This window comes from Clinocottus analis, unplaced genomic scaffold (genome assembly GCF_023055335.1).
Source record: "Clinocottus analis isolate CAN_PGR_092001 unplaced genomic scaffold, fCliAna1.0.p SCAF_8, whole genome shotgun sequence".
Classification (NCBI taxonomy): domain Eukaryota; kingdom Metazoa; phylum Chordata; class Actinopteri; order Perciformes; family Cottidae; genus Clinocottus; species Clinocottus analis.
The window spans coordinates 16,192,686-16,206,007 of record NW_027176240.1 but is presented as its reverse complement, the minus strand read 5'-3'; the positions used below and the strand labels follow the sequence as shown (position 1 = coordinate 16,206,007).

At 43.0% G+C, this 13,322-nt stretch overlaps 1 protein-coding gene across 3 annotated transcripts in view; it reads left to right on the top strand.

The window, feature by feature from the left end:
• cdh23 (cadherin-related 23) overlaps nt 1-13,322 on the top strand; it is a 164,170-nt gene that overhangs the window by 102,736 nt on the left and 48,112 nt on the right. For all 3 annotated transcript variants that reach the window (XM_068567305.1, XM_068567304.1, XM_068567302.1), the window contains exons 14-17: nt 7,019-7,083; nt 7,637-7,874; nt 10,248-10,353; nt 10,487-10,614. In XM_068567305.1, the coding sequence (XP_068423406.1) occupies nt 7,019-7,083; nt 7,637-7,874; nt 10,248-10,353; nt 10,487-10,614 (537 nt within the window). The remainder of the gene's footprint in view (nt 1-7,018; nt 7,084-7,636; nt 7,875-10,247; nt 10,354-10,486; nt 10,615-13,322) is intronic.

Below are 13,322 nucleotides of genomic sequence, written 5' to 3'. Positions count from 1 at the left end.
CACTTAACATAGCAGTATACACACAGGCAGTGGCTGTTTAATATTTATGGTCTGAAGCATTACTTATCATTATAAATATTTATTGTGATTTACTCTTTTGTCTCTGTCCTTTTCTCTCTCACTCTGTCTTTCGGTCTGTTCCTTACCCTGGAGACTTCAGACACTAGCAGCTGCTCGTACCAGTAGAATCACTGATTTTTCTCCTTGGGTTTCAGAGAACTTGCCTTCTTTCATTTCTTATTTATTGGATGCCCTCCTTTATCGTTTTCTTCCCCTTTCTCTATTCTACCATTAGATTGCTAATGGTTGTCAGGTGTTGCATTGCATCGCTCTGCGGTTCCCTGTCGGCGTCGACTCTCTCTGGCTCTTTCTACCCACCAGGCTCCACCTTAGAGCACATGTGTATATGCAGAGATGATATATGCAGGTGTAATATGCATATGGAGGTACAGTTGACCGGTGCCTTCCCCTCTTCTTGTAGTTTGTCTTGCTTCTATAAAATATCCCAGATGCAGCATTCTTCTTGGATTAAAGTCTTCTTTGTCTTCTCCTCAGACTTTGTGTTCCATATGTGCAGATGTTTTAGAGAGAAGGCATGATGATAAATGCTTCAGGCAGAAGGTTATAAATTACAGTGTTTTGCCACTGTTTTGACAGGCCTTTATGGGGTAATAGTCACAACAGTAATATAATTCATTACTGTAATGAAAGGCGTGAGGCCCGGCTGCATGTGCGAGCTCCAGCAGCGTCTCTGTTGATAATAGGGTGCGCATCGTGGGTGAGCTGACATTGTGAGACGGGGTATGAATGGGTGTGCAAGGCTGGGGATGAACAAACGGGATCTCAGAGGTCGGTTTACTTTAGGCCCTCCAGAGTCGTAAGGTTGCAAATTTGGATGAAAAGGGAGCTTGGGGAGTGTGGTGGAGCTACAGATTGTTCTCCACTGGGTCATTTGTTTGGTCATCTGTTCGTGCATCGAAATCTGAGACAAAGCGGAAGTGAAAGAGGGCAGGTGTGCTTTGATGCTTTGAAATGAAAATGGGTTGTGTTTAAGGCGTCGCCTTTGTTTCTGAGTTAAAAACTTGATGTGTGTCATTTCTTGACCGAAGCCCGGCTGATCGCAGCTTAGTGTTCATGTTCATCAGCGTCCTCATCCACGCATGCCTTCTTTTTTCCCTCTCAAAGAGTATCTATGTACACTCTCAGTTTTCTCTGTTCAGTCTTCATTGTCTCAATATCCTCCCTGTTCCTGTGCTAATCTCATTGCTTCATCATTGAGGACAGAGGCAGGGAAAGAGAGGAGGAGGACCATGGCCTGTCTGCAATGTGCAGCTGCCAGCCACAGAGAGCGCTGCATTAAGCCTTTCCACTGGCAGCTCAACCTCTATCTCCAGCTTCTGCCCACAGTGCACTCCTCTCTTTCTTTCCGTCTTATTCCAGAGGTAACAGCTGTTTTTTTCTTTCTTTCTCGCAGTGATTCACATGTGGTTGCAATCATTATATAGTGTCTCTGTGTATGCATGCAAACGGTATCATTTTAATTGCAAGCTGTCACAGTATGCTGCGAAGACATCCACTTTATTGGACTCTTCTTTTACAAAAGTATACATTGTTAAAGGAGTGTTAAAAGCTGTACCTCTCGCTCGTTCTGCCTCCGTTGTCTGGGTGGTCGGGAGATAATAGAAACCGGCTGCTCGATCCTGTCGGCAGGCAGCAGTCGCTGTGAGCAGCCACACCTGCTCGTAATAGTTTAGAGAAATAAAGCAGTCGTAAACGTACGCTCCCCGTCGCCATTACACTAAAGTGTCTGCAGTAAAAACACACACAGTGGCCATAAACCCCCTGCAGGTGCACGGGGTCACAGCTTAGGGGGCTGCGGAGGGCTGTGGTTGGTCCTGGTTTGACCCAAGCAGGGTGAGGGATGTGGCATCTTGTCTCTGCTTGGGAGGTTTGGCTTTTGCGTCATTTCAAACACCTTTAACAACCTTTGTATTAATGTGAGCAAAATTGGAAATGAAACGGAATACATGAATTCATTAATTGAGTTGTGCAGGATCAGTAATTGGACCTCAGTGTGATGTTTCTGGCTGTTTCCAGGCTGCTGCTGTGTAATATTGTTTAGAGATACCAACCAGCTCTGTGTATGAAGGAAGTTTAATTTGATATACATGGACTTGCCGAAATGTCTTGGTCAATCATTCACATTCACTTTTAGTCATACGTTTTGATGTTTTAAGAGCTGACATAATATAGTTGACTTGGACTCTTGTCACACATTTTGGGGAAGAAAAGATTTTTTTTTAAATCAGTAAGACTTTATTTGATGGTTTAGTGCACTACACTTTAAAACCATTTGGTTGGAAAAGTAACATTTTGCCCATTGATTGTTTCAGGAAGATCATATTTGAGCTCAGTTATGTCTTTCAATGTGCTGTCACATATGAAAATGACAAGAATTTTAACTTTTTGTGCCACCGACTCTGGCTGCCTTTTAAAATGAGTACAGACATTTCTGTTATTTGTATTTTGTTTTGAATAGTTGGATAGTTAAAATAAGTAGGTACATGCTGTTGGTTCAGTAAGGAGAAAAACGTAAACTTCTCAGAATGAAAATCACTTCAGTGAATTAATTCTTCTTGCACAGGAAAAGTTCAATGAAATTAGCTTTTCGTCAGCACCAATGTGCACCACCATGTTCTAAGGCTGAGTCCTCGCCACAGCTCAGTGGCGTCCCCTCTCTCTCTCTCTCTCTCTCTCTCTCTCTCTCTCTCTCTCTCTCTCTCTCTCTCTCTCTCTCTCTCTCTCTCTCTCTCGCATTTAACAGTCTATCTTCGGATGAAGACAAGTGAAGGCAACAAAGTCCAAATATGAATCAATAAAAAAATGTATCGTGCGACACATTTATAAGGAATACAAGTCAGTGAGAGTTTTTTTTGGTGATTTTGAGGTCTAGATATCAAAACCTATATTAGTTTTGGTGCACTGTGTTACACATGAGACATGCATTTGATTCTCATGTGGCCTGCAAATGCAGTGGGAACGACAAGCGTGCAAAGCCACCTGCATGCAGCGCACAGAAGTATTCGAGTGGGGATTGTCACGAGATCAAGATGCTGCTTTCTGCGTCTCACACACACATACAGTACAATAAGTGTTAACATGAAGAGGCGCTGTTCTGTGTGTACCACCTGGATAGCATCTGATCTGCGTCTCTCTTCATGGATACAGAAAATATGAGCGTCGAAAGAACTCCCATGAGTGGAGCGGAGGAAAAAATAACTTGACAACCATGTCCTCATCATTGTCTCTTCCACAATGAGTGTTAGAAACGTTGCATGTTTACCGTGTGTGTGTGTGTGTGTGTGTGTGTGTGTGTGTGTGTTAGTGTGTTATTAGTTCTCTGGGATTGTGTTTAGGTGTGCAACACTGAGACAGAGGAGGTTGTCTGTGTTTGGACTTGGGGGTCATCTCTATTTTGACAGCAAGCTTTGACAGCTAGTAATTGGTTTCCTTTTCCATGCCTCTCAAAGCTTCTGCAGAAAAAGCAATTTTAGGAGCCAATCAATTCAAATTCCAGCTCACTCACGATTGAAAGCCGGTACAGCTTTTACCTCCTCCGCTGTCCATGAGATAGCTCAGCTGATAATCTGCTCCTGTGTCCCCTCAAACCTAACCTCAGTTTACACACACACACACACACACACACACACACATGGACACGGACACACACACACACAGAGTCGTCGTCTTCCTGTCGCCCGTGAGGGAAAGCTCTCATTTCTGCCTTTTCTTGAAAGCCATTGTGTGTGTTAATGAGAGGTTATACTGTAAATGGTCGAGGTGCATATTTACCCCACAGACCGAATGAACCTGGAAACACCGCGCATCTCTTTCCATGTGTATCCATTTCACATACACACACGCATACACACTAGACTTTGCATACAAAAACACTCCAATCATCACACACATCCTGTCACACTTGCATTAACTGCCATTCAGACGCACAAATGAGCGCACCGGTACACAGGTACACCCGAATACATACCGACACACACACACACACACACACACACACACAGCGTTTGCCTGCAGGCTTTGCCTCTGAAGGGAAGAAACACATCATTTAACCAAACTGGTCAACTGAGAACTAATTTCTCTTTTGTAGTTACTGCCTGAGGACCCTGGGGTTTGCAGAGTTTATATTGGCAATCAGCAGCGCACTGACTCTTTGTGCAGAAACTCTTTGAAACAACTTAGTTTGGATTTTGATCAGTAAACTGACTCTGATACCTCAGGGCCCTGCTCCTTAGCACAGGGAGATTTTTATCACTACAGTCTGGACCAGTATTCATCTACAACATAAACTGCAGTAGTATCATCTCTGGGCATCCAGACAGTAAGAGAACAGCTAATCAAATGACGTCAATGGCAATGTGCTTTTAGTTTCTGTTACTTTTTTTTCCCATTTGATTAGAGGGTCTCTAAAAAGAGATGTTGTATGAAGCCATCAACATTGCTTATATGGCATAAAAACTATGTATCCCAGTGAAGCATCCTGGTACTTTAAATGCTTGTCATAATTGTCAGTGAGGTGATTAGGCACATCGATTAGGCAAATCGCCCAGCTTTATTTCTATGCCCTATTTTTTCTCATTAAATCATACAATCGCACTCTCCCTGCGCACCCCATTTTTCCATCCCCTCCAACTTCCCAACCCCAAAAGATTTAAGCCACGATGCCTATGGGGAGCAAATGCATAACACCCTGGTGTAAACGATTCGGGCCTATGGTGTTAACTTACTGCAAATCCCTGCACAAACCAATCTCTACCATCCATCTGCTGCAGGCCTTTTGTGTCGAAAGTTGAAAGTCTTTGGCAAGCAGTTGGCAAAGTGACCAGTCCGTACTGTCATGGTGATGGTTTGGTGGGAGATAGTGAGCCCCTCTACTCCATTATCATTCTCTCTTTTTATTACTCTCTCTCTCTCTCTCTGTGTCTCTCTCTTCCTCACTGTCTGTCGTGAAGGCGAGAGGGGCTCGGCCGCGGAAGCAGAGGCAGTATTAGCTCCCAGGCTGAGCCTGGCTCCTGTCACTGCCTCGATAGCTGTCACGCTAACACCCCCACCGCTATCATTGGAGCACTTATGGGCCTGTCACTCACCTGGGAGAGAGGGTGCAAAGGAGGGAGGGAGGCATCGAGGGGGGAAAGAGTGTGCTCAGGGAGATATGTAGAGGAGAGGGGGAGGCGGTGGAGATGGAGGCGGAGCTTAGGATGCAGGGAGAATAGTGGGAGAAAGACAGAAAGAAGACGATAAAAAGGGGAGGTAAAGGTAGGACGGGAGAGGGATGGATAGGAATGCAAAAAGGGAGAGAGGCAGTTGAGTGGCATTAAATGATGAGGTCATGGAGACATGACGGATGAAAACTCAAAAGGTTAATATAAGAACCTGACTGGAGTTCCAAACACCTCACATGTATTTAACGTCCCATTTGCCACTCGTTCAGCAAAGATGTGCTTCGGTGCGCTTGACAACAAAGCGAGGGCCATTTGGACATTAAAAAGAGCCATCGATTCGCCATCAAGGACGATGTAGTGGAAGCTCTCTGTGAAATTACAGGCTTGAGCTAAACAGCATGGTGTAATTTTTAGAAGGTGAAAAAACACATTGATAGCTGCAGCCGTTGTTCCATCTGTGAGAGGCATCATAGATGGGCCCTCACAGATGCACACATACATAACCATAAATGCATTCAATTTAAGATACATAGATATTTCCTAACCCATTCAAATGTGCACACATGCATCCACACTCAGCCAAAAAAAAAAAAAAGAGCAATACACAACACACATGTTGGCCCATTTACTGTTGTGTACACTCTCATATCATACTCTCATCATTCAATGCATATAAACACACACACTGACACAATAACAAATATTTTCGTGTGTAAGTCACAGCCACAAAATCGCATATCCTCTACAAACACGCTCATGCGGACACACACACACACACGTACAGTCGTACATAATAAGGTTGGTATCGGGGCATCACTGAATCACAGTGACCAACATCGTGGTTGACGGAGCAGGCTGCAGACACGCTCGAGTTTGGCCCTTCAACTGACTGCAGAGCCACTGAAGTGGAACTCTATTACAAGAGCCTCTCCAGCCACGATCCATCAACGCCGACACACACACACACACGCCCTGCGAATACGCGTCAGTGCACGTGTGCACAAGCGCATGTGTTTACAAAGACAGATTGGTGTTTCTTAAAGTACAAGAGTCACGGAAGTGGTGCTCTTTATGTTGTATTTGTCACCATTTTAATTTGATCTGCGAAACATATGACAGCAATTGTTGCTGCTCGTCTAAGATCGGGGTGGGTGATGTGAAGGTGATGTGATGAGAAAAATGTGTCAGTTCTTTCAACAGATTAAATCCAATCAACACCAAAGTGAATCACGGTTTCCATGATTTATCATAAAATCATCAAAAAAACAGTTAAAGACAGCTGTTAGTGAGACGTTTCCTAAACTTGAGAAAAACGATGATTAAAAAAAAACAACCCCAAAAAAGACCAGTTAACCTCACAAACACACAAGCACAAATGTATGCTGAGGAATGATCTAACAGTTCATTTAAGATGGAATGGGGGAAAAAAAAAATACTTTGCTATAATAAACATGTCAGAGTCAGGATTTTCCTTCCCTGCTGTTTTCCCATTATCATTTGAAGGCAGCCATACATAATCAAGCGTTTACATAACACTTGATTAGGTGTTAAATATGTGTGTGTATATATATATATATTTTGCCGCATGAAATTACATTTGCAAATTATTCCTGAAAGAGCACCTACAATTTGACAGGTACGTTTGAAACAAAACCCAAAGTAGATAAGAACAAAAAACAAGGACGAGAACCAACGCAGATGGACCACGGAGGCCGTGTGTACCGAAAAACCTTTCCAAGAAGTGAACTGGAACTGAAACTTTTCTGTTTTTCTTTTAGGCGACAGACCGAGACGCAGGCATATTCGGGATTGTGCGTTACTACTTCAGTGATGAGCCAGACCAGTAAGACACAGCTACACACAATAGTCCACACAAACACATTTGCATTCATTTTTAATTTATTTGGCCACTTGTGAGCAATTGTACTGCACAGTTTTTGCTTCACAGCTCCGCTGCAGACAGCTGAGCTCCAATGATGTCCAGCACTTCTCTTTACGCCTGCTCTCTTTAGGCCACAAACCTACAGGAAAACACACATTCCCGTAGTGTGTTCATTCATTATTTTAAAGAAACAATTAGTGTGGCTTCCTTCTATTTGTATGTATCTGTTCTATTTGTTTGTGACCGTATTACTGCAAACTTGACAAACATCTGCAATGAAACCATTTTCTTGGAATAATCATATAATTATTCCCTGCTATGATGCATTATTATTACAACATAAAAATCTGTTTTCTTATCATAAGAATAAATGAACAAGTGCAACTTTTTTCTTCCATTAATTAACAAGAATGATTCTGAACAGTCAGATTTTTTTGTCCTATTTTTCTTTTTAAAACTTCTTAGAGCTTTTGGGAGTGACCCGCCTCTAACTTTCCCCGTTTGTCTTTTGCAGGTTTTCATTGGATGACGAGACAGGCTGGGTCATTCTGCGGGACAGTCTGGATTATGAGCTGATGCGGCGCTTCACGCTGACCGTGCTGGCGAGGGACGGCGGCGGGGAGGAGACAACGGGGAGGATCCGCGTCAACGTGTTAGACGTCAACGACAACGCGCCGCTCTTCCAGAAGGAGGCGTACGTGGGCTCGCTGAGAGAGAACGAACAGGCCGTCCAGGCGGTGGCACGAGTCCGGGTGAGACGTGTTTCAAAGACTCACGTGTAGAGTTTCAAACCAGAAAGCCTAAAATCTTGTTACGCAACTCGTGTAAAACCGGCCTGTTTATAGCGACTAAAAAATATTGTTTGGCTACAATGAATGAACTGCATTTCCACACCAATAAAAGGTAATGTATTACTGATTCAAAATGTAATTATTCCTGTCACACTTTAGTAAATTGTAAAGTTAGCATGGAGAAGTCACAATAGATTGGCGTGCAGTTCATTTATAATTGCTGCACATGCACATATATGTTGGTGTATATAACTCACACAAGGATGCCTGCAATAAAACAATGATAATAATACTGCCGTTCCTCAATGTGCATACTCGTTTGTACGTCATAAGTCGCAGTCCAAGAATTTTAAAGTCTGCATCGAGGCAAATTCGGTCCAAATGCCCAGATGTGACTTGCTCCGCCCATTTTTCTGGGGATGTGCTTGAAAGAAGAACAAGAAGTGACTTGTTCGTACATGGAGAATCCAAATATCCTAGAATGCATTTCGCACCAGCAACAGGGATCAATGGCGGAGGAGAAAACACACAACTAAAAGTTTTTTTTTAATACTACTGTTGTTAAGTCACGGAATGAAATTTTAGGAGGTTTTTAGGCGAGAAGTTAGTTGTTTAGGCATCAAATATGTGGTCGGTTTCTCAAGATTCAGCCTACTTAAATATATGCTCTGACGATTTCAGAGACGTGAGGTCCTGCTTGTGGGACCGATAAAATTTGAATAATTTTGGTTTCAAATGAAAAAAAAAGCATCATTATTTGGTTTGATTGTAAAAATACTTTACAGTGAAGAATCGGAGTAAACTCATTAGCAACAGCTGAAGTGGTGACATGATCAATTAAGCTGTTGTTCAAATTGCATAAAAAACGCGTTTTCCCGTCCAACACAAGTCCGTACTTGACGTACTTGGCATTGAGAAACGGCTACGTACATATTCTCCTTTACAGTACATTCATATAAAAAAATACACCTGCAACAAAGGATTTAATTCCACAAATACCACCAGTAATCTCACAAGCTGTTTGTTTTTGCTGCCCTCCTCCTCTTCCTTCCTTCCTTGTTACTGTAATCGTACAGTTATGTGTTTGTGTGCACTGTATCCAAGAAGAACAGGTCAGTGTGGTGTGTTGGCCATCAGTCACTGCCACACAAACCGCAGAGGTACACAGGCACAATGGTAACTAATGGCTCAGCGTTTCCCTTGATTGTGCCCTGGAGAGAAAGACTGTTAAGTCCCTCGAGGCGGCGGCTACAGCAGTGGCTTACCCCGCAACAGTGCACTTTGGCGGCTTGCCTTTGCATTGTGGGAGTTGAGCTGGTGACGGGGCTCAACGCTTGGCTCACTGTGTTTGATTAGTCTGAGCTAACCTTAAATGCTGATATTAATACGCCACCGGAGAGGAACAGGGAAGCCAGCCGCGCAATTCTGTGTGTCAGCGATCTACCCTGGAACCCATGCTGTACACATGCAAACAAATACACACATGCAAACACACACATGAACTAGGAATACTGGGAGACTGAAATAGATATAGAAGAGGCTGTGTGGAGAGACAAAGCAAAGAGAGGCTGTTTGCTTCATTCTCTTTCCAAACAAAGCCTCCTACTACAGTGCTTATGCTTATAGCTAAACCTTTTTTTCTTGACACTTCTTATTTTGTTATGTCTTTGCCGCTCATATATTTTATTTGCTGCCCCCAACTCGTCTTACCGTTGAGTGGTAAACGACCGCCAAATATGAAACTGTTTGTTGAAATTTGAGAATAGGACGACAGTTTGGAAGAGAAAAGCCACAGTTTAGGACATTGTGGGGGAAGAAAGGTATTGCTTAGTCAACACTTTGGCATTAAATCAAAGAGCTGAGATATGTGTGTTACGAAGAGATACAAGTGAGTGCTTTTGACAACCTGTCCAGCCTTTAATGATGCCAGGAAGGCCCAGTAGACTCTTCTCACAGCCGGAGGACTCTTGTTTAAGTTCCTGCCAACTGGAGAATAATGAGGGGGTGTCATCATTGATGTTGATGTTGTTGTGGATTAGCCCTCCAAAGTATAGTTTCATATGTCCTCTGTCTGCTTAGCTTGTCTTGGCTCGGTTGGTGTTCATCCAGTATTGACGCCTGCGCTACTAATAGCCAGAATCAGCTTTAATCTGTCCAACTACATGCCGTCACTGACTGACAGCTTCCTGGCTGCACACATATGCGCAGGCTGACACGCACCCATGCTGTGCAAACATACACTTAAAATATAAGCACTGCACTTCAACATCTGTCCGGTTACGCTGTCTGTCTTTGCATTTCACTCAAAAAGTTCTCGTCTCTGCCCACCCAAAGGCAACAGATGAGGATTCTCCTCCCAACAACTTCCTGACATACACCATCACTTCAGCCTCCGCCTTCCCCGCCTACTTCAGCATCCTCATGGTGGAGGGATACGCAGGTATGCTCACAAATAGTCATGTTAAAGTTATAGACTAGTTTATACATCTTCTATGATGCTTCTGCAGGTAAAAATACACGTGTAGCACAAAACCCCATCTGCCTCCTTCTCTCTGCTTCTCTCCGTCCTTCAGTGATCAGTGTGACCAGGCCTCTGGACTATGAGCAAGTTCCCAATGGGATGGTCTACTTGACAGTGATGGCTAAAGATGGGGGGAACCCCGCCCTCAACAACACCGTCCCTGTCACGGTGGAGGTGATTGTAAGTACGACCCTGCCGAACATACATTGCTCTCACACCGTGGTGCTTTTCAACATCCAACAGCACGAACGCATCACCTGACACCTCGACGTGCAGGTAGCAGTGTCTCGTCCAACAGCAAAAAAACGTTTTCTCCAGACTGGTACATTGTATGTTAGACACACCTCCTCCTTGCTGTGGTCAAAAATACGACTCACCTTCACGACAAATGACAACATCTGGAGCATGAGTTGGAAGATTTTTATTTTTGTGTAAGTATTTAAATGCCTTACTCACAGTTTAAAGTCTAATGCAACTCAGATGAAAATGTGTATGTCCCGTATTGTCTCGTCATCCTATGTAAACTGTGCACACAGCAGCCTGTTAAACGTCTTGCTTTAACTGTGAACCACGAGGATGTTCATGCTGATTGCACAGCATCACCAATAGGAGGACAAGTTTTCCCTGTAGGGTCGAACCATTCCAGGGTTGTCCTTGCTGATAGTGATGTAAATGTAGTAGCAGCTGTTATTTGACAATTAATGTCACTGACATGGATCAGGGGATTGATTTAATGCTCTCAGAACACATAACAGTTTCAGAGTTAGACCTCAGCCGCCAGTCAAGGGCCTTTCCAGCTCTTTCACAGTGGTCACTGAGGTCAGGCGAGTGTGACCGAATCCAAAAGCTTGCAGAGCATGTGTCCATTTCTCACTTATCGTCATTGTTTAACATGTTAAGCCAATGGAACAGCCTTTTATTGTGATAGACATGCGCCATCAAACTTTTAGAATGACTTTATGGCATATTTTGTGATGGATTGAACCGTCTCCATTCATCACAAATGGTCACACGATCACCAAATCAGTCAAATTAGCAGGTTGAGAGGGTGTCTCGGGGGAGAATTCACAAAGGAATCGAATGGCTTTTGTGGCCGCTTTGTGCGACCTGCACAAAGACAAAAAAATAATGTGATTCTGGAAGCACCCACAAAAGGTAAAATGCAACCCTGACTGCCCTGTAAAGCAAAAAGCATCTTGGGCGCTGCTTTTTGCACGTAGTTAAATCAGGTAATATGCATACATTTGGAACAAAATTGCCCCTTTTCTGTGCAAAGTGTCTCATTGCAAAAACAGTCCTCTTCACAAAGAGCAGTACTAACAGCCCAACGCAGTTATAGTCAAATTATGAACATCTTCAGAGAGTTGCTGGTATCTGAACTGCATTTATAAAAAGATGTCATGCCCAGACTTTCCTGTGATCATGGTAGCATTGAATGATATACTATTTCTTTTCTCGGCTGCTTTAGATCATGCCATCTGCTCATACGGTCTGAAGGTGTACACTTGCAAAAAAACAACAGCACTGACAGACAGGGATGTTAAATTTCAAGTATGTTTACTCTGTCACTTTTAAATTCCTGTTGAGAGAAATTCCTCCAAACCTCGTCTGTCAGAACCTGTAGCCCGTGATCTCCACACCTTATTCTTATTTTTTCTCCACCGTTGTTCTGCCTGTGGCTTTCTTTGCGCAAAGGCAAAGTGTACTCTTTGCCAGATGGATAATTGCAATCGTACTCAAAAAAAGGGCAACTTGCACTCCGCTGCAAAACTGTGCGGGCGTGTTGTTGCTGTAAAATCATTTGCACAGTGAGATGTCTCTGCGAATTGGCCCTTGCGAATTGATCAGTGGATCCATTCCTTTGTGAATTTTCCCATCAGGTTTTAATGAACACGTGCAATCTACAATTTGATCTCATTCTATCTATTCAACTTGGTTTACAATATAGTCTTCTTCGTGCACACTGGTATCCCTGGTGGTTTTTTGTTTATCTATTTTGTATCTAGTGTTATTGTGGATACAGTAAGAAGGACTACTGTTCACTTTGAAGTTTTTTTTGTTTAATCATTGCCCTTCTGTAAAAATCCTTTGCAGCTTCCCTCCCTTTATGACAATGTGTTTGTTTTTCGCTTCCAGAGAAGGAACTTTTATAGTTAAAAACATGTTTGTTTGCTGTTTTCCTCTTCGGCGAGAATCTTTCTAATTCACTTTTTTTTTAAATATTTTCCAGCCTGGTATTTTCTTCACAAAGTATTTAATGACTCCCCCCCCCCGTGCCTCAGCACACACGACCTGTAAAAGATTCCTCCCCACGTTGAAACTTTTTCAGAAATCTTTTCATTTTAAGTTCCCCTCAAATGTACGTGCCCGAGACTTGGGAGAGGACCTTATGAAGCGATGTGTCCTGAATGATGACTAAGCTGTCTTGTATTTATGTGCCAGTGAAAACATGCCTGTTCAGAATGGGCTGCATGCAGACTTTACCCTGAGACAAGGAGGCAACAAGCCCCGCCTCCTGCTCGACAAAAAGAGCCCTAAACAGCTATATGTTTATTGGGATGTTTGTTTCTTACTTTGTTACATTGCAGACAACAATTCAAATATAATACGTCATCATTAATTAAACCATTAAGAGTATTAGAATTGAAAGCTGCACCCTGAACAGACTTTCAGTAAATGTACTGCATTTTGCGGATAATGCCTCTTTCACTCCAGACGTAAAGTTCACATTTGAATGCAGTCTTCTCACTGTGTGGTATTACTTTCTTACTCGAATAGTTAATAATTCTACTTTACAAAAGAGTACGGTACTTGTTCTACCACCGCATATACCAACATTCCCATCAGAGAAAGAGTGAAACATAAAGCAAAAAATGTTGTTTGCCTCG